This window comes from Macrosteles quadrilineatus, unplaced genomic scaffold, assembly GCF_028750875.1.
Source record: "Macrosteles quadrilineatus isolate MER2022 unplaced genomic scaffold, UCM_ALF_1.0 Scaffold_1__1_contigs__length_201487025, whole genome shotgun sequence".
NCBI classification, from domain to species: domain Eukaryota; kingdom Metazoa; phylum Arthropoda; class Insecta; order Hemiptera; family Cicadellidae; genus Macrosteles; species Macrosteles quadrilineatus.
The window spans coordinates 42,011,559-42,031,100 of NW_026542594.1; the positions used below are offsets into that span (position 1 = coordinate 42,011,559).

Consider the following 19,542-nt stretch of genomic DNA (forward strand, 5'->3'; position numbering starts at 1 on the left):
TCAGCTGATTCAACCAAACAAGTTGGTTCTATGATATTTAATAACATTAAAAAGTTATAAGGTTTACCAACAGGGTGCAGCACTATTATATTTTTTGCAATTATGTGAACAGCTAATTTGAAGTAAGCAGCATCAAAACGCTGTGATGTACAATGAGAACTGTGGAAGTAGGATTATTTACAGTAATGTTTATGTTTTTAATTTAATACATAATTTGTGTTATTGTGTGAATGTTTGATGATTTACTTTTTTATATTGTTAATGTGCAGTGGTAGAACAGAATGGCTATGGTAGATCTGTAATACAGTACTATACTGTATATACTATATTATATCTGTAATACTAGCATACCGTAAATATAAAGAACTGAATTCTCTCAAGCCTTATCCTCCCCCATTGCAAACGCAAAGCTAGAGTATAACTGCAATAAGCTTTTTATACTTATACGCCAACCCCGTACGAAGAACGGGTGCTCTGCTAGTATTATATATACATATATATCAATAACCTTACATACAATTGTTATAAAAAAAAATTTAAAATGTTATAAACAAGTGTGGTGGCATGACTGCGACTGCTGCAGTCGGAGTGGGAATCATGATCCTAACACCCTATGACCCTAACATGAACGTCTCAATTGGCGACATGAGTAATTTTTTTACTTCAGTTTTGACAGTTTCAGTTAGTTCTCCTTCATTGACAGCGTGGTGTTTTGTGCTGTGGGATTATTTGTATCTGCTTGTAAATGATTTTACGTTACACTACAATGTTTTAACGAACTTCCCAAGCAAGGATTTAGTCCAGAAAACAGCTGTTAGCCGCTAGCTTAATCAAATGTGGTTTCATTACTTACCACTGTACTGTTTTCCTGGACACTAACCAGCTGATTATTTTGGCAATGAGTGGTTATAAACAAAAACATAACCTCTCTTATGAAGACTGTTCTGGACTCAATTCGCCCTGCGTTGATGACCAAAACGCCGCTACCAGAAGCCCTGATACCACCATGTAAATGCAGAAAATGTAACAAACATTACCATTGTTATATTAGAGTAGAGGTTGCTTGCTACTGCAACTGTATTGAAAATAGTTGTAAAAACAAATATAATTAAAAACATCTGCCAGGGAGCGTAGACAACATCATCTTTACCGTGTAAGTAGATTTTGTTATTTTCAAATAAATGTGGGTAGGTAATTACGTAAATATTTCTATTGGTAGTACCAGGAAGAAGCCAAATTTGTTGTAAATACCTAATTAAATGTTTGTACGGTACTTCATATCAGAAAATTAAACAACAGTTTGCCAATCTTTAAGACCCCCATACACGTAACGATCGGCCGGCCGGCGTGTGTATGGGGTCGTCGTCCGGCCGCCGGCCGACCAAATTGGCCGGACGACCCTGCCTTCAGGCCGATCGGTACATGTATGGGGTCGCCGGAAGGCCAATAGTAGTAGCATTATTTTGATTCACGTTAATTTTGAGGTTAGGCACAGTCATTGACATAAACTAACTTTATTTTCTGCTCAGTCTTTGTGTTGTCCCATATATAGAGTGTTTTGTATTATTCATTGACAGTGACAATCTAAATTCTTCCAATAAATTGACATCGGTTGGTGCTGTTCTGTTAAGCCACTCTATATGCCACAACCCCCTTTTGTTCCTCTTTTTCCTTTTCTACAAAGCTGCTAAATTAGCAGCATACGCTATCACCTCCTCCAGGGAAGACTCAGTCCGGCCGGCAGGCGAATCGTTGCGTGTATGGGGACCCTCCTTTAACAGGCCAAACTGTTCAGTTTGGCCTTCCGGCTCTCGCCGTTACGTGTATGGGGGGCCTAACAATAATAATAATTTTTTCTGATTTTTGGGAACCGATGTCACATTTTGACTGTTCAGTAGATAAATCTTATAATTTAAGCTTTTCAAGAATTTTGTTTCTTTATATAAGTCTACTACCTAAAGACAATGCAGTTACACTACATATTGAGCTATATTTTGTTGTTTCTTTTCCATAACAACTTTTTTAACATAAAAATAATTTGTATCTCAAAAACTAAGAAATATATACATAAGCATCGTTAATAACCTTTTTTGTATGTAATATTAATACCTACAAATTAAAAAAAATCCTTTGCTTACATTCAATAACAAGGGTATAAGCAGTTTGTCGATTTAAGTTTTTTGCAACTTTGTGCCCCCACCCTAAAGTTGTCAACCACCTCTGGAGGTGACAACATGGGTTTTACACTCACCTAGGCCCCCATTACCAAAATCAAAAGTCAATTCAAACGATTCTTTTACTTACGTTAAATAACAAGGGAGTTAAAAGCGGTTTGCCGATTAACGTTTTTGCAACTTTGCGCCCGCCACCCCTAAGTTGTCGATCACTCCTGGAGGCGACGACATGGGTTTTTACACTCACCTATGCCCCCATTTCCAAAATCAAAAGGCAAAATCTCTGACTCTTTTCATGCATACTCAACTGCACCTAGTACCTCGCCTAAAAGTAAATCTGTCCCATTTGGCCACCCAACATTCACCAAAGCACTGGAATCTAAAGTTAAGACAATTGCTTCATCAAATTAGAAACTACTGGTGAGAGTGGAATTGGGGAATTTATTGTCACACCCTCCAGTTTTTGTAGAGATGATCATTTGGAAATAGGGCAACTAAAACCTATAAACTGTGTAAGTTAGCTAACTATAAGTTAGGCATATAATTGGACAATTTAGTTTGCGTAAGCTCCATGTTCATTTAAAAACAATAGGTTTTGGAAAAAAATTATCTTATAACATGGTTGACCAGGGGCAGCTCCAGCACAGATTCCCGGAAAGAGGGCCAATGCCTGGAATCATAGACTAACTAAGACAAGTAGACTTTCCATCTTATTGTAAATTTTGAAGCTCTTTTTTTGTGTCTAGTTCTTGTCCGGTGACACTGATGGCTATTGTGGACGAAATTTTGTTTCTATTATTTTGTAGTTGGTTTCATGATTTGTGCTTTAATGTTTGGTTATAAAACTAGAGGATGAGTTACTGTTTATGATTACATCGTTTTATTTGGTTAAACGGGGTTTTAAATTACTGAAATAAGAAAAAAAAAATTGTAAACAAAACACGACCTCTACACAGTGCACCGGACAGAACAAACGATAAAATTGGCTTCAGCTGTTCCATAATGATGGGAAATCTACTAAGAGAGTTTGTTTTATCCATGCTGGAATTTTGGGCTGTAGGCTCCACTTACCCCCCCCCCCCCCTTTCCTACAAGTGCTGTATTTCTGGGACGCTTCTTTCATGTTGTTCGGTAATTTGTTAAAAAGTTTCATTCCCATGTAATAAATACCGTGTTCGAAAGCAGTGGTAGAGGTGGTTTGATAAATTTTTATCAAACTTCTTAATTTTTATCTTATTTTTATCTATTTACAATGGAGTTTTTACTACTGATCCTCCGTAATTTTCTATTATTCTTATTCAAAATTTAATGTAGAACACCAAAATGACATTATCTACTCAAATCCATTTACAGGCAATTGAGAAATTCCTGTATTAAGTTTAAAAACATGGTTATTTTTGAAAAACTTAAAATAATTCTTTGGGAAGCTAGTTTTTAGACTTGAAATTTCTTACATGCATCATCACACTTCATTTACTTTGTACTTACACCAAAAATGTGTTGTCACACTGAGTACCAATCACCCTGTATTAAGTATTTACAAAAGATCATTGAAGAATCTGTCATAATATCTAACACTTTATTCTTCATGAACTCTTTGTAAACAAATCTTTAAATTGTAATGACAGAACTCCCATGCAATTTAAACACTGTCAGAAATGTTAACTGGAGGTTAGTTGTTAACAATTTAACTAAACCTTCCTGTCGATTTAACTAGATAAATTCAAGTTTGAAAAACTTTGGTGTATAAAAGTAGGTTTCATATGTTTAAAGTATAGTGAATTTTGTGTATTATGTATCTATTTCTGTAATTTCAGCACTAAGATGATAATTTCCAACGATCACGGTGATGTTGTAATTATCGTCCGCATTCGTAGTAACATCATGATAAATAAATATATAAATATGTGGAGAGAGTAAATATACTTGTTAGATTTAAAACTAAAAACATGGGGTGCATGCAATTGATAATAATACATTGAAGGTAATTGTAAATTATCTATTGGATGCACCCCACGTTTTTCGTTTTAAATCTTACAAGTACATTTATACTCTCCACATATTTATAAATTACGAGGCATGTTTTTTAAGTAAGTACCGTTTTTAAATTTCTCCGTTCCAGCACTGCGATTGGCATTTCGGACATTTGCGCTGTATATGCGCATCTATTGGCTAGCTCTAGCCGGAAATTCGACAATAATCGGCCCGGTTTACATCCGGTTTCGAGCAATTCAAAAATGTGCCGCCAAATGAGACTGCCGCCGACTTTGAAGTGCGCGCTGTAATTAGATTTTTAAGTGCTAAAGGTGTGAAATCCATTGAAATTTATCGACAGATTAGTGACGTGTATGGCGAGAACATTATGAGTGACGGAATGGTACGCAAGTGGGTAAGGGCATCTAAAGACGGCGCCACCAACGTTCATGATGAGCAACGCACTGGGTACTGGGGACATTGATGCCGCCCAGTGCGTGCACTTCACAGTCGGCGGCAGTCTCATTTGGCGGCACCATTTTGAATTGCTCGAAACCGGATGTAAACCGGGCCGATTATTGTCGAATTTCCGGCTAGAGCTAGCCAATAGATGCGCATATATAGCGCAAATGTCCGAAATGCCAATCGCAGTGCTGGAACGGAGAAATTTAAAAACGGTACTTACTTAAAAAACATGCCTCGTATTTTCTACTTTTTAGTGCGTTTACAAACGTTTTTTATTTATAAATTTATAACCTCACTTTTAGTATTTATTTATTAATCTAGGAGTTTCTGTTTATAAACACACGATTTTGATCAAGGAAAAGTGTATTTGTTAACTTTTTATAATACAATGTATTATTTATAAATGTATTTAAACATTATTTGTATGTTTTGGTGTAAATTTTTGTATTTTTGAATAATTATAAGTTTTCTTGCGAAGTGATCTGAAGGAAAAGGTAATTGAGTTTAAGTTTGAGTATGGAATGTGAAATAATACCCATAGGGGACGGAAACTTATTGCTTTGATCAATATAATTTATTCTCTATAGCCACCAGAATAATCATAGGGAAATCCGCTTGCAAGTTGTACAGATAACTGCTAATGAGTGGGAAACATAAACACATTTTATCGTTAGTTATTAATCTTACTCAAGATCAGTGTTTGACGTTCAGCAGTATAAAACTTTACCTTCTCGAGATGGCAAGTACGCTGGGATACGTGGAACTACAATATATCAGTGGACTATAACCTAACTATGTATTTCTTTCGAGTGCACAGGGAAGTTGCTTTGAGAAACTGACTTACAATTTCGGTTCTGGCGAAGAAGTATGTGACTTGATGTTTAATGGCAATGTTGACTCGGGTCATTATAGCGTTATAAAACGTTATCATTAACCCCAGGGTGTGAAAAGTAAAAAAGAAGAAGAAAAGGTAATCATTACCTGGGCATAAAGAGACGTACAGAATGAAAAAAATACACGTAGAGAACCATCGAACTAGTGATGTGCGATACGGGTCAATGTATCGATACCTACGTATCGGAACGTGGTGTATCTATACGTGTATCGTATCGTATACTCATGTATCGATTTTTATCTGTATCGGATAAAATATTGTATCGTATTGTTAATTTATAATTAAAACAAAAATTAAATATCTCTAATATACAAGCTGCACAGACAAACAAATACTAATGTTACTTACAAGCCACAAGCTTGTGAAGAGGGTTAGTGCCTGTAATCTTACCTCAGAAAAGCCGTTTCCTTCCTGTGTCTTTTTATTCGTATCAAACATACATACATAACCTCCAAATTCCGGTAAACCCTCAAAATTGGTAACATTTTGTTATTGTTTTCCTAGTTTTTACACAGGGATAATTAATTGAACCAAAAAGTACTAAAAATGATGGTGGGTATGCCACTTACACATTAAATAGTATAACATGGATAATGAGGGTCCCCACTTCCATTTCAAAACGTATCTGAAAATACATGTTTTATCAGTGTTTTTGAAGATGCTAGGGTAAAATATCAAATTTCCACTACTACTTTTGAGGGGAGGAAGATGGGAAGATAAATTTCTTACCATAAAAATAAGATTTATATTAATAAATAAACAATATGATATTCGATACGATATTGGCTATAGGTGTATCGATACGGGCATATCGATACACTCCCACGTATCGATACAAAATATCGATATTTTGCGGTCCTTGTATCGATATCTGTATATATACGCACATCACTACATCGAACTAAAAAGGTAAAATAACGAAAACACTAGTGATGGTGTTAAATGTGTGCTCTGGAAGTCCCTAAAAAAAAAAAACACCAAATCTTTTGAATTGGGGTCATTAAATTGGATTTGTCACTAAACTTACTGCAAATCTATGAATTTAGAGTCAGAACAGACTAACAGGGACACACATATATCCCCCTTTTTTTGTCACAAGGGTGGGTAAATGAGCTCCTTATCAACATTTTGAGTTTATGGAAAATCTTATCAACGGGGCTACAGTGACTATAAAAAAAGTATTAAGGGTCAAAAGAAACAAAAAAAAACTATTTGAATAATATAATATCATACAAATCTGCATTTGAAATGGCAAGTTCTAAGTCTCACTTGAATCAACATCTTTCTGATAGTGGCAGTCTATATAATTTTAAGATCCGGGACTCCTTTTACCATCGGATTGGACCGTTAATACCCTCTAACATTGTACCAAAGTATGCCCAAATTTATATTAAGACGTAAACACAACTACTCACAGAATGGGGCAAAGATTTGTGAAATGCGACCGACTGCTGATGCGTGATTTACATGTAAGTGACTAGGGCCTATCTTTGTTCCATACAACAAATTTAATAAAAAAACAACGAATATAGGAATATACTTGCACAATTATCTCCATAGCATAAGTAGCTGCTTATTAGGTTATCAGAATTGCGCAGTTCGTATACTATTTATTTTTTAAATGAAACTCGAATTAATATAAAAAATTCATTTGGTAAAACTAATATATCTGTTTGATTAACATAAAATAATTTATACAAGCACAAGCAAACTATCAGTTCTATTTCATGTAAAAAAATTAAGCAGTCCCTAAATAAAATACAAAGATAAACAGTATTTGTTAATTATTATGTCTTTTATTGCTGACATTATTCCCGTGGCGGAGCACAGGCGATTTAACTAGTACTTATTTAATACACAAGCGGGTTTTTTGTAACAACTACTCTTCCGAAACTACTGAACCGATTGACATGTTTTTGGTGTCATTGGAAAGAGCGTAACGTGAAGTTGTGCAGGAAACTTTCTTTTTAGGAAAATAATTAGAGAACGAGGCCCTGGGGCCCTTTAAAGTTTTGTATTTCTCCTTAAGATTAACATGGGAAACAAACATTGTTATGAAACTCCAGCTGTTGTTAGAAATTAAAAGTGAGAAGCCAAGGAAGGACATATGTTAATTGTTAAGAGTCAATAAGTTTGCTAATTTAACAGTTTGCTACAAACATTTACTTCGTTGAAATGAAATGCTGTATTTACTATTTGAATTTGGGTTGGCGTAAATATTACAATGGAAAAAAGCGAGAGAGCCTGGATAAATTGATATACTAAATACCCCCGCCGCAGCAAACCTGCAGACTAAGCGAATTTCCACTTGTCTGATTACATATTTACTAAAATACTTCCATAAATAAGACATATTTATTCCCAATTTAAATAACATTAGATAGGCTATAACGAGTGCTTAGGTTTGCTGCTACGGGGAAGGTAAACAGTGTTTTATGACCAAACGTCAATAGTATAGGATGAAATAAATAAGTTTGCCAAATTTGATCAACATATATCCATAAACAAGTAAACTACAACAGTTTTCATTTTCTCCATAAGAATAACATGGGATTTTTAAATTTGCATTTTTTTGAATTTTCTCTGTGACCGTTAGGCATACAATAATGCTTCAATATACTAAATTATTTCTTTTTTTAAGCTCTACAAAATGGTTGGGAAAGAAATTCTAAAATTTTATGTTTTTAGGGTCAAAAATGGGAAAAACCCATTTTTACCCCATACAACCCCCCATTAACCCCTGTTCCCATGGTCCGATTATGCTGGATCGCGAACTCGTTCGAATAAATGTAGGTTTACACATTTATACCAAATTTCATCAAAATCGGATCATTTTTGCTCGAGTTATCGCGCTAATGGACATATATATATATATATAAATATAAAATCAAAACATATATAACAAAGTACCCTTTTAGTAATTATTTTATTTTTCATGACGACATGTTTCGGAACTAAGTCCATTGTCAAGTCATTTTTACCATAACCTCATTCTTTAAACTAACAAAATTAAAAATATAATCATATGTAAAAATAATAAAATATTTTAACTAAATCTTAATACATTTTGGTATTAATTTTTTCATTATACTATATGAATGTTTTTCTTTCTTTCCTTAATTTTTCAATTTTATCGTAGATAGGTTGGTTTAATTTTGGAATCATTGTGTTAAGTATGTTGTTGGAGTCCTTTTTGTTGTGTATATAAATATTTAGCTCTTCTTTTACTTTAAGTTTCTCACGTTCTTTTTCATATTCTAAAATTGTTAGATTTTCTTTCATGTTTTTATAACTGTGGTCTGTGTTCATTATATGGTCGGCGAAGTTTGACTTCATTGATGTTTGATTTTTTGATTTCAATGCTTGTAGATGTTCCTTGAATCTTGTTTTAAAACTTCGAGATGTTTGACCTATATAATAACATAGACTAAGCAACACAAGTAGACTCCTCATCCCATTGTAAATTTTGAAGCTTGTTTTTCATGTCTAGTTCATGTACGTCCACACTGATCGCTGGGGTAGACCACATTTTGTTTCTATTATTTTAGGGTTATTTTCATGATTTGTGCTTTACTATTTGGTTATTTAACTAGGGGACCAGTTATTCTTTATGATTAAATCGTTTTATATGATTAAATGAGGTTTTAAATGACTGAAATAACAAGAAACAAATTGAAAACAAAACATAACCTCTACAGTTGGACGTACAGAACAAACAATAAAATTGGCTTCAGCTGTTCCATAAGGATGACAAATCTACTAAGGGAGTATGATTTATCTATGATAATAATTGCTACAGTCACTACAGTTTATCTTATGGATTCCTGATTTCTTGTACTTTTCGTCTTCATTATCTTCTGTGTGTTTGATTTTTTTATTGATTAGTTGGAATATATTGTTCTTAGTTCTGTAACTTACCCTTATATCCGAATTTTTTAATGTATTTCTTACTGCTTTAGTCATATATTTGTTATAAGGTATACATATATATTTCTTTTTCTCTTCATTTTTTCGTTGTTTTATTTTGCTTTTGTATTTTATTTTTCAATTTCTTCTTTATCATATTGTCTATCATTTTTGCCCTGTAGCCATTTTTCTCTGCTAAGTATTTAATGGTATTTTTCTCTTTTTTGAAATTTTCTTTATTCAAGGGAATATTAATAAGTCTGTGGATAAGTGAATGGAAAGTAGCGATTTTATGACTCCAAGGATGATTGGAATAGTATGGAATAATGATGTCTGTGGTCGTAGGTTTTCTAAATATGTTAAATGTATGTCTGTTGTTATTTTTTGAGATTGTAATATCTAGAAAATTTATTTGTTCTTTTTGAATCTCTCCTGTAAATTGTATTTTTGGAGATAGGCTATTAATATATTTTAGTAGATTATTAGCTTCATTTTCATTTCCTTTGAATAAACAAATTATATCGTCTACATATCTGTACCAGTATTGGATTTTATCTTTATATGGGTTACAATCATTCATTATTTTGGTAGTTTCCATTTCTTTCATGAATATATCTGCCATTATTCCAGATAGAGGGGAACCCATTGGCACACCATCTTCTTGCAAATAGAAAGAGGAATTGTAGCTGAAATAGTTTTGTTTCAGTGTCAATTGTGTAAGCTGTATAAATATATATATATATATATATATGAATTTGAACGGATGGTGTTTTTGGCCTCTAGGGACCTCAAAACGAAAAAAAAAATCAGTCCCGCGTCCAGGTCTTACCATGAGTACTACGGTAATAGCTTATTCCCTATATGGAAAATTCGCTAAAAGAAAACTGAATTAACACTGTGCTGTATTTCTTAGTAATCATTGAAAGAGCCGATTTGCAAACTATGGAAACATAGGAAAGTCACAGAACACCACCAAGGTGAAGAAATAGAAATGATTTTTTTTTTTATTTATAATCAAGGTGTCATTTATGGACAACCTAAAGCGGCTATGATTAAGTCTATTTGTATAAAAAAACTTAGAAAACAAGATTAGCTTTTGAAAAATGATCAGATATTTACAAGAAATGTTGATTAAATCGATCTGTTATGTACATCTTGAGTATTTCCATAATCTTTGAGTCGAATCTTTTAAAGTCATCATAAATTTTGACTATCATTCATATAAAAAAAACGCCTTTAAGAGGCGGTCGGACAGAGATTCTCAGCTGTCGACACTGGCCGTCACTTTAACATGGAGCGCATATAATAATTCCCCGTTTTCTGGTCTATCCGTGTTCCAAAAATTATTTCCCACACTCAAAACATTGTAAATGTATGTAGGATTAAGACTGTACAATATAAAAATCATAATGTTTAATTATAAGCCGGATATAAAATAAATCATTTCTTACATTTCCCATAAGGAATTGCAATACACTTTCTGCTAAAATATAAAATGACTGGCACTATAAACAATTCTGGTTCAATCGCCATATTGAAGAGCATATATTCATTAGTGTATTGAGTGTGACAGATATTTATTTTTCGATGGTTAACATTAAGTTTTGTATTTTTTTGTAAAAGCTTGCAAAAAAGCCTTGCTTGCCGACTGAGTACTAGTTCGACGATGTCCCGGCCGATGGCAGCACAGTCGATTGTGGACTGCAGAGCACGTTTTCAAACCGCGCCAAATACAATTCATTTAAACTGGCCACAGATCTGGCTAAATAAATAAATAACGTTATGTTGTTACATCCCTGATGTATTATAATTCCAAGGAAATTATGATATTTAATTCACAGGAATCTAAGAATCTAATATTTTCGGACTGTGTATTTACCGTATGTATTAAAATATTACTGTCATCAGAGATAAAAGTAGTTCTACAACACCCGGTTTGATACAAACTATTCATCAATATAAAACAAGTTCCGTTGGAATAAACGTCTCTTTTGGTCATACTTAGTACGTTAATTACGGACTTAGCTGTATAAAGATAGCTGCTGCAATACACGATTTGATACAAACTATTTGCCAGTAAGAAAACAAGGTCCAGTGGAACAAAAGCATTTTCTGACATACGTGGTATATACGAGGAACCAAATCCACCCTCCGGACCAGCACTGCGACGTAGCCAAGCCGGCTTCTGACTCATGGATTATCTTGGAATTGTGATGTCCCGTTTTAGGTCTATAATATTCGTTTTGGTCCCTAGGGACCTCAAAACGAAAAAGTAAATCGGTCCCGGGTCCAGGTCTTACCATGAGTACTACGGTAATAGCTTATTCCCTATAGGGGAAATTCGCTAAAACCAATTTTTACCCCATAAAACCCCGTTCCCATGGTCCGATCATGCTGGTTCGCGAACTCATTCAAGTTTATCCTGCCTCCCGCCTTACACCTTCAAACCAAATTTCATCAAAATCGGACAAAAATTACCCAAGTTATCGTGTTCACAGACACACATATATATACAAATTTGAACGAATGGTGTTTTGGCCTCTGGGGACATCAAAATTAAAAAGTAAATCGGTCCTGGGCGTAGGTCTTACCATGCCACTTACGGTAATAGCTACCTCATTATAGGGAAATTTGCTAAAATGTATGGGATAGGCCAAGTAGTTACATTATTGAGCCCAGTAGCACTAGTATATTATTTATAATTGAATACATTATCATGTATTTTTATATTAAAATTAAGTGTATAAATCAAAATGTCTTACTGAAAGTGCTATTTGTATCTCCAAAACATTTTTTGTGTGGAAAATTTGTATATTGTGCGGTGACGAACTGAGACCTGCTGAGACGCAAAGGGTGGGCGAAGGTAGCAAACCAGTGAAAGTGAAACATCTCTAGCCCTGAGTAAAACATGCGGTGGGACAATAGACAAGGGCTAGGACACTGGCTGAGGCTGAGAGTAATCGAGTTGATGCTTTTAAGTTTCTAGGTAACACAGGGTTGTCAACAATCTCAGATCCCATTATGCGACAGCCACGAAACTGGTGGCCAAGGGTGGTACTATTACAAAAGTCTGTTTTGGGAGGACTGTGTTGTTGCTCGTGACGCCTGCAAAATATGGGATACGCGGGGCTCTATCCGACCGCCTCTTAATACTTAGCAATTGCTCGAATTCGAGCAACAGGTACACAAGTTAATATTATTCCTCAACTGTATACTCTGTTGCTAAATACATATTCTGTGGATGTCTTTTCATTTGCTTAAATAACCTATCCCTTATTTTTATTTTGTTTAGTATTTCCCAACTCAACCAAGCTTTCCTAGGATGTTTGTGCCTTACATTCTGTATCTGTACTATTTTAACTTTATCTTATATGGAAAGTATTACATAAACTCTGATAAACCGCATTAGACGAAAAAGGTTGAACATTTTAAAATGGTATCCAGTCTATATTTTTAATGCCTTGGTCAACTAGTTTTACATCCAATCTCAACTTTTGCAATAAATCAATCTAATGATTACCCATTCTCTCTCTCGTTTGTACATTAACTAAACAAGGATAATGGTGTGAGATATTTTCAGTTTTGTGAGAACAGACTCTGGTCTCAGGTTGTTTCCTCTAAGATAAATATGGTCGTAAAGGGATCTAGACAGCCTACCTAGCTTGTCTTATCTCTTCATTAGTGTATTGGTCTATAGATGAAATCAAGCTATTGGCAACCATCAGGTCTTTATATGCATTCACAGTGCAGCAAAACTTATTCTTCAAATTAATGTTAACCAAGTGTAAAAAAATATTTTGGATTTAAAGTTCATAATTACTTCACTTAGTTCTGTCATAGACAAAAGAATGAAAAATAGACCGACAGCAGTTCTGCGGTTAGCATATATTCTGGCATCCACCTCTAGGGGTGTTAGTGCTGGTGGTGAGTCGACAATGGCATAACAGTCATGTTAAAAATTGAACTTTTTCTACTAAAGTATAGTGTGTAGCCTAAGCATTTTTTATTATGATTTTAGATGCATTTGTAATTTTATCTGTTCCTTTAAGTAAAAATTCATAGTATAAATGTTTAATGGCGTTTTGATCTGTTTACAGCAAGAACCAGATGTATTTGAATGATGTTAGAAGCAATCGTTGGCAGCAAGAGTGGAGCTCAGCCAATTTGTGATCATCCAATTAGTATCTTGCATATTAATTTAGAATAAAGACTAGGTAATTGTTACTAGAATAAGTCAGTCGTGTCATCCTATTATTGTAATGTGGAAAAATATTAAATACTATGTATTGCCAATGTTTATTTCTTTAAAGTTCCTGTAAAAAATAAACCTATCAGCAAACTGACACATACTTTCTCCTACTAGCTTATTAAAAGCCCCTGTAATGAATGGGTAAGCGGTGGAATTAACAATTAAATTTTATGGGTAGAATCACAGAAATTGCAATAACTTTTTAAATGCAATAACTATTACAACATTGGGAATTGTACCATTTTGTAGTTTAAAGGCCCACTAGTGAACCTGTGCGGCTCAATGCCCCGCAAAATAACATATGAATTTAGAAAACAAATTCATCGTGTTATATATTGACTCGACGTCGAAAATTAAATACAGTACGGTAATAATAAAGCCTTAAAAGCGAAGCAGTCCAGCCATTTTCTAGCTGAATGTGTATTATATTTAGTAAATTAATAAGTGTTGAAGTTCAAGTATGTTATAGGGTAGTTATTTTTTAAAGATTTTTAAAAACAGATTCAACAAACAATTTGATCATATCAAACCAATAGGCCTGTGTAGCATATTTTGAGGGTCATAAAATGCTGCTTGAAGAAAACACTTTAAAAATAAACACTACAAAACAAAATTTTTTTCACAAAAGCACTTCTATGAATACTACGATTTTAGTCATAAAGTTACCTTTAGGAATATTACCCTGGTCAGAATTTTCCGTAATGAATATGTGTATCCTATTAAAAGATGTTGCCTTACTTAAAACAACATATAATATAGTTGCTCATGCACTGAAATTGGTCTGGGTAAGAACAGTGCTGCTCTTTAATTAAAGTGCTTGTGCTGCAAATGCCAAAGATAACAGAAATTAGCATCTTTCCATTTTAAAAGGTAAGTTTGTTTCAGACGGGCAAATTTTTATCCTCGAAATCAAAATATGTCCCCACTCACTTGTTCCAGTTAGGACTTTTCATTCTATTAAGTTGTTGACCGTTCTGATCACATGAAGCCTTGTCCCATTAATGAGGCCCTTTTTGATGTATTAATATTCCTCGTCAATAAAACCACTGCCCCCTTTTATTAGTCTAATCTGTGTCTTGGCAATCTACTGACCTCTATTTTATATTTAAAAACTCAGTTGGATTTTCTAGATGGTGGGTGTCTCCGCCTTCGTCTGTTTTCGAGGACCCGCTCTTCTTTCCCTTGGTATACTGACAATAAATTGTCAAGTCCATGTAGTAATTCATTAATACTGTTAGTTTATAAAGAAAATTAGATGTGTATGTAATCTTAAAGGAAGGGATAACATTGGCTCAAACTGCGCGGAATGGTAGTGAAGTTGACCACTCCAGTCATCATCATGTTAGTGCACAAACCACAGAATCTCACAATCTGTCTGGCATTATAAAAAAATGTTTCTCAAGTTTTGAGAGCATATATTATCTAAACAAACAGAACACATTAATACTTTACTTAATCTTCTTACCACCGTTATTGCCCGCATAAAATGAATATTCTCCTTAAAGTAGCATTAAAGTTACTTATCATAACTGCAAACTCAAAATACACCCACAAGTAAAAAAGAATCAAGTTATTGGTTAACAAAAATTATGTTTGTGTAACAATATTATTCACATGAAGTAGATGATTTGTTTGATTTGTTGATCAGCTGTTTAGTTTCAAATGAATTAATATTGTCAAAGATTTGTGATTTTAAATACATAAATTATTATATTAAAGTTTTCTAAATCATGGTAACTTATTCTCAACTGAATTTTACCATTCCCAGCATTAAAATAAAGTAGTAACATCCATTATGAGTAAACTTTAAGGTACCTACACAATCCTTGATTGAAATGTAATATACATTAACAGTCATAATACTCAGCAATTATTTTGTAGTAGACTTTGACTATTTTCAAGAAACAAACATATGTTTCTGTAAATAAAAATTATCTCCCATGTTATCCTTATGGATAAATACGAAACTTTAAAGGGCCCCAGGGCCTCACTCTCTAATTATTTCCATAAAAAGAAAGTTTCCCGCACAACTTCAAGTTACGCTCTTTCCAATGACACCAAAAACATGTCAATCGGTTCAGTAGTTTCGGAGGAGTAATTGTCACAAAAAACCTGCTTGCGTATTAAATAAGTACAAGAGGTTCTACCCACGAATTCACGTGTGAACAGAAGCCACCATTAAATTAATTTAATCAACTTTGACTTTATATTTCATTTAAATTGCCCAAGTTCGGGAAATTGTCATCTGAAAGGATGTTAAAAGTAGTGGAACCTTCATACCTTACTTCCCAAGGTTGGCCGAGGTTGTACCTGAACACGCAGCTCTCTTTCACGACGTCTTTAATAGTTTTCAATGAAATTGCGACCTGTTCAAGATCGGTGACAACCTCTTGGAACGAAGAACATACATGGTTTTTTAATCTCATATTCATCGTGTTTTGAACACCTTTAATCACTCACTTTATCAAACAGCTAGAAATAGCTTCACTGTCTATTCACCGCACTTCTTTTAAGAACATAAAAGTAAATAATAAAATAAGTAAACAAAAATGTAAACAAACAAACTATATTGTCAACTGCATTGGCCAGCTGTTGTTCACTAAATTCGAATAATAACTTCCAAAACCTGCAAGGCGTAGCACTTTGGAAATCAGCCTGTGGGGCAGAGCCCTTAAAAAAGGAGTTCGTCCAAATCAATACTTTTCGGCAATTCTACACACTCTAAGCTTCATTTTGATATGCCATATGCCTATATTTTTATTTGGTAAATGGCCTTAACCGTTTACATAAAATTTGATTGTATCACTTTAATAATATTATAGATAGATAACTTACTAAATTGTAATACAAATCGATCAAGACTTTTTTTTTATCTGATCTTTCTGTTATTATATTTTTACATTGGACAACCACCATTAAATCAAAATTTAAAAACGCCTGGAGATGCTATGCATAAATACCCTCATACAAAATTTTGTCAAGATCGGACCACAGATGTATGCTTGTAGCTATACAGGGTGATCAACTCAAGGAGGCCACCATTGGGATATCGGAAACGGTAAGAATTAGAGAAAACTTTAAATGGGGGACATCCCTTTATTTTTTGTGGCAGTTAAAAATATGATTTTATTTTTTTGAAATTCAGCCGACATTTTCCAAAATGGCGGCCAACTTCGAAATTTTTTATGGAACACCCTATATTTTATCATGTTTTCAGATAGAACAGGCAATTTAAAAACTTTTTTATTCTTGAAATTTTTTCGATAAACCCACTCGTTTAGGAGTTACAGCCTATGGAAAAATGACTTCCGGTGTACATTTTACATCATGTAGCTCCTAAACAAGTAGGTTTATAGCGAAAATTCGAAAAGTAAATAAGTCAAATAAGTCTTAAAATTGCATCCACATTCCATAAAGACCATAAAATACACAGTTTTCCACTTTTCAAGTTTGCCGCCATTTTGGAAAATGGCCGCCATTTTTAAAATAATAGAATTAATAGTTTTAACGAATTTTATGGTCTTTTTGGAATGTGGATGCAATTTTAAGACTTATTTGACTTATTTACTTTTCGAATTTTCGCTATAAACCTACTTGTTTAGGAGCTACATGATGTAAAATGTACACCGGAAGTCATTTTTCCATAGGCTGTAACTCCTAAACGAGTGGGTTTATCGAAAAAATTTCAAGAATAAAAAAGTTTTTAAATTGCCTGTTCTATCTGAAAACATGATAAAATATAGGGTGTTCCATAAAAAATTTCAAAGTTGGCCGCAATTTTGGAAAATGTCGGCTGAATTTCAAATAAATAAAATCATATTTTTAACTGCCACAAAAAATAAAGGAATGTCCCCCATTTAAAGTTTTCTCTAATTCTTACCGTTTCCGATATCCCAATGGTGGCCTCCTTGAGTTGATCACCCTGTATACACATCCACCCACACACACCCACCCACACACACATACACACACACACACACACACACACACACACACACACACACACACACACACACACACACAGGCATGCACACATCATTTTGAAAATCACGTTTTTGGGTTCAGGGGACCGAAAGGAATATATCCACTCAAAATTCAAACTCGAAAATGTCGATAAGAACAATACTTTGTACATATATGATAGTATAGTGTGCCGATTTTAAATCAAAAGGTTTAAAATGCGCGCCAAGGCAATGGACAAGTCATCCAACCATGACGTAACACGGAGGGATACGACAGCGAAGGACTCGAATTGGGCCGTGTGCACTCCTCACTCGTAGTCGCGCCATCAACAGCATAGGTCGCCCTGTCACCGGTGTGGGGCAATTTTATTAATGTATTAAATTCGTAGCTCTGAAATTCGCATTGGGGTGAAAATTGTACGTGCATCAAATGATCGCCATTGTCAAAATTTCGCCGAACTGCAATTGGGGGTGTGTTTCATTAGGTTTAAGTCGAGACAGTTGAGATGCCGGATTGATTGTTTGAATTCGTGATGAAAATTCGTACATGCATCAAATCGATAGCAAATGTCAGTTTGTAGGGAATCGTAGATTGTCGTGACAGTATTTTCAATTGGATCAAAAACGCAAGCTCGAAAAACAAGAATTAATAAGTCCTACACCGGGAAAAACCGTGTCGTGAAATTTCGCTCGGTCAGACAAAGTACTAAGAGTCATTTTTTTTTAAGTTCCGTCCGTGTCAATCTTTCGTCAGTGTGAATGTAAATGTGTCGACATGTGTACGTAAGTAAATGTTTTGTGTTATTTGTGTTTTAGAAATAATTTAGTTCTGCCAATCTGCCATTTTTGACATGTAAAGTTTGTTTTTTACCAGCCAGAAATCATGTCACAGTTGGTCCGAATATTTCATGTTTCATTTGGTATATTGAAAGCACATGGTCACGAAATTCAGAATAAAATGTTTCATTAAATTTGTCATTGTTTTACAATCATCAGTTTGGATTTCGACGGGAACATTCCACAGTTGAACAAGTACATAGATTGGTTAATACAATTAAAGAATGAGAAAAAGAACTATTGTACAGCTGTCTTTATCGATGTAAGTCAAGCCTTTGACAAAGTTTGGCACACATGCCTACTTTATAAACTCAAACTGAATCTTCTTCATACATTTTATATGACAATTAAATCATACCTAACCGACAGATATTTCAGAGTTAAATTTGGAGATAGCATTACAAAATTGTACCCAATTCAAGCTGGCGTTCCCCAAGGAAGTGTTCTCGGACCTGTACTATATACGCTGTTTACAGCCGATCTACCTGAAAATGTGAATACTTCTGTGGCCACTTTTGCTGACGATACAGCTATTTTAGCGTCCCATCCTGATCCAGTGGTAGTTTCACTTAATCTTCAAAATTCCCTAGATGACTTAGAAGAATGGTTGCAAACATGGAAAATAAAAGTGAATGAGAGCAAATCTACTCATGTGACCTTCACTACCAGATTAGGTACTTGTCCTCCTGTAACCTTAAATAATGTCCAAATTCCACAATCCCACGAAGTGAAATATCTCGGCATGACGATTGACAAAAGATTAACATGGAAAAACCATATCTGGAATAAAAGAATGTACCTAAATTTAAAATTTAAAACTCTTTCCTGGCTCCTAAATAGTAAATCAAAATTGACCATTGCAAATAAATTATTACTATACAAAGTAATCCTGAAGCCAATTTGGACTTATGGAATCCAACTGTGGGGAACGTCCAGTATGTCGAACATAAACATCATCCAACGATTTCAGTCAAAAGTTTTAAGGTTCATCCTGCAAGCCCCGTGGTATGTTAATAACAATATCCTTCACAAGGACAGTAGAATTCACGGTTGAAGAGGAAATAACCAAATTTAGTACAA

The 19,542-nt window shown here is 34.2% G+C and overlaps 1 protein-coding gene across 3 annotated transcripts in view; it reads left to right on the forward strand.

Annotated features, from left to right (window-relative positions):
- Positions 1-13,700, forward strand: part of LOC128982825 (uncharacterized) — a 124,502-nt gene extending 110,802 nt beyond the window's left edge. For all 3 annotated transcript variants that reach the window (XM_054401851.1, XM_054401850.1, XM_054401849.1), the window contains one exon: positions 13,512-13,700. Coding sequence is in view for 2 of the 3 variants with exons in the window: in XM_054401850.1 (XP_054257825.1) it covers positions 13,512-13,584 (73 nt within the window). In the remaining variant the exon portion in view is untranslated. The remainder of the gene's footprint in view (positions 1-13,511) is intronic.
- Positions 13,701-19,542: the final 5,842 nt, after the last annotated feature.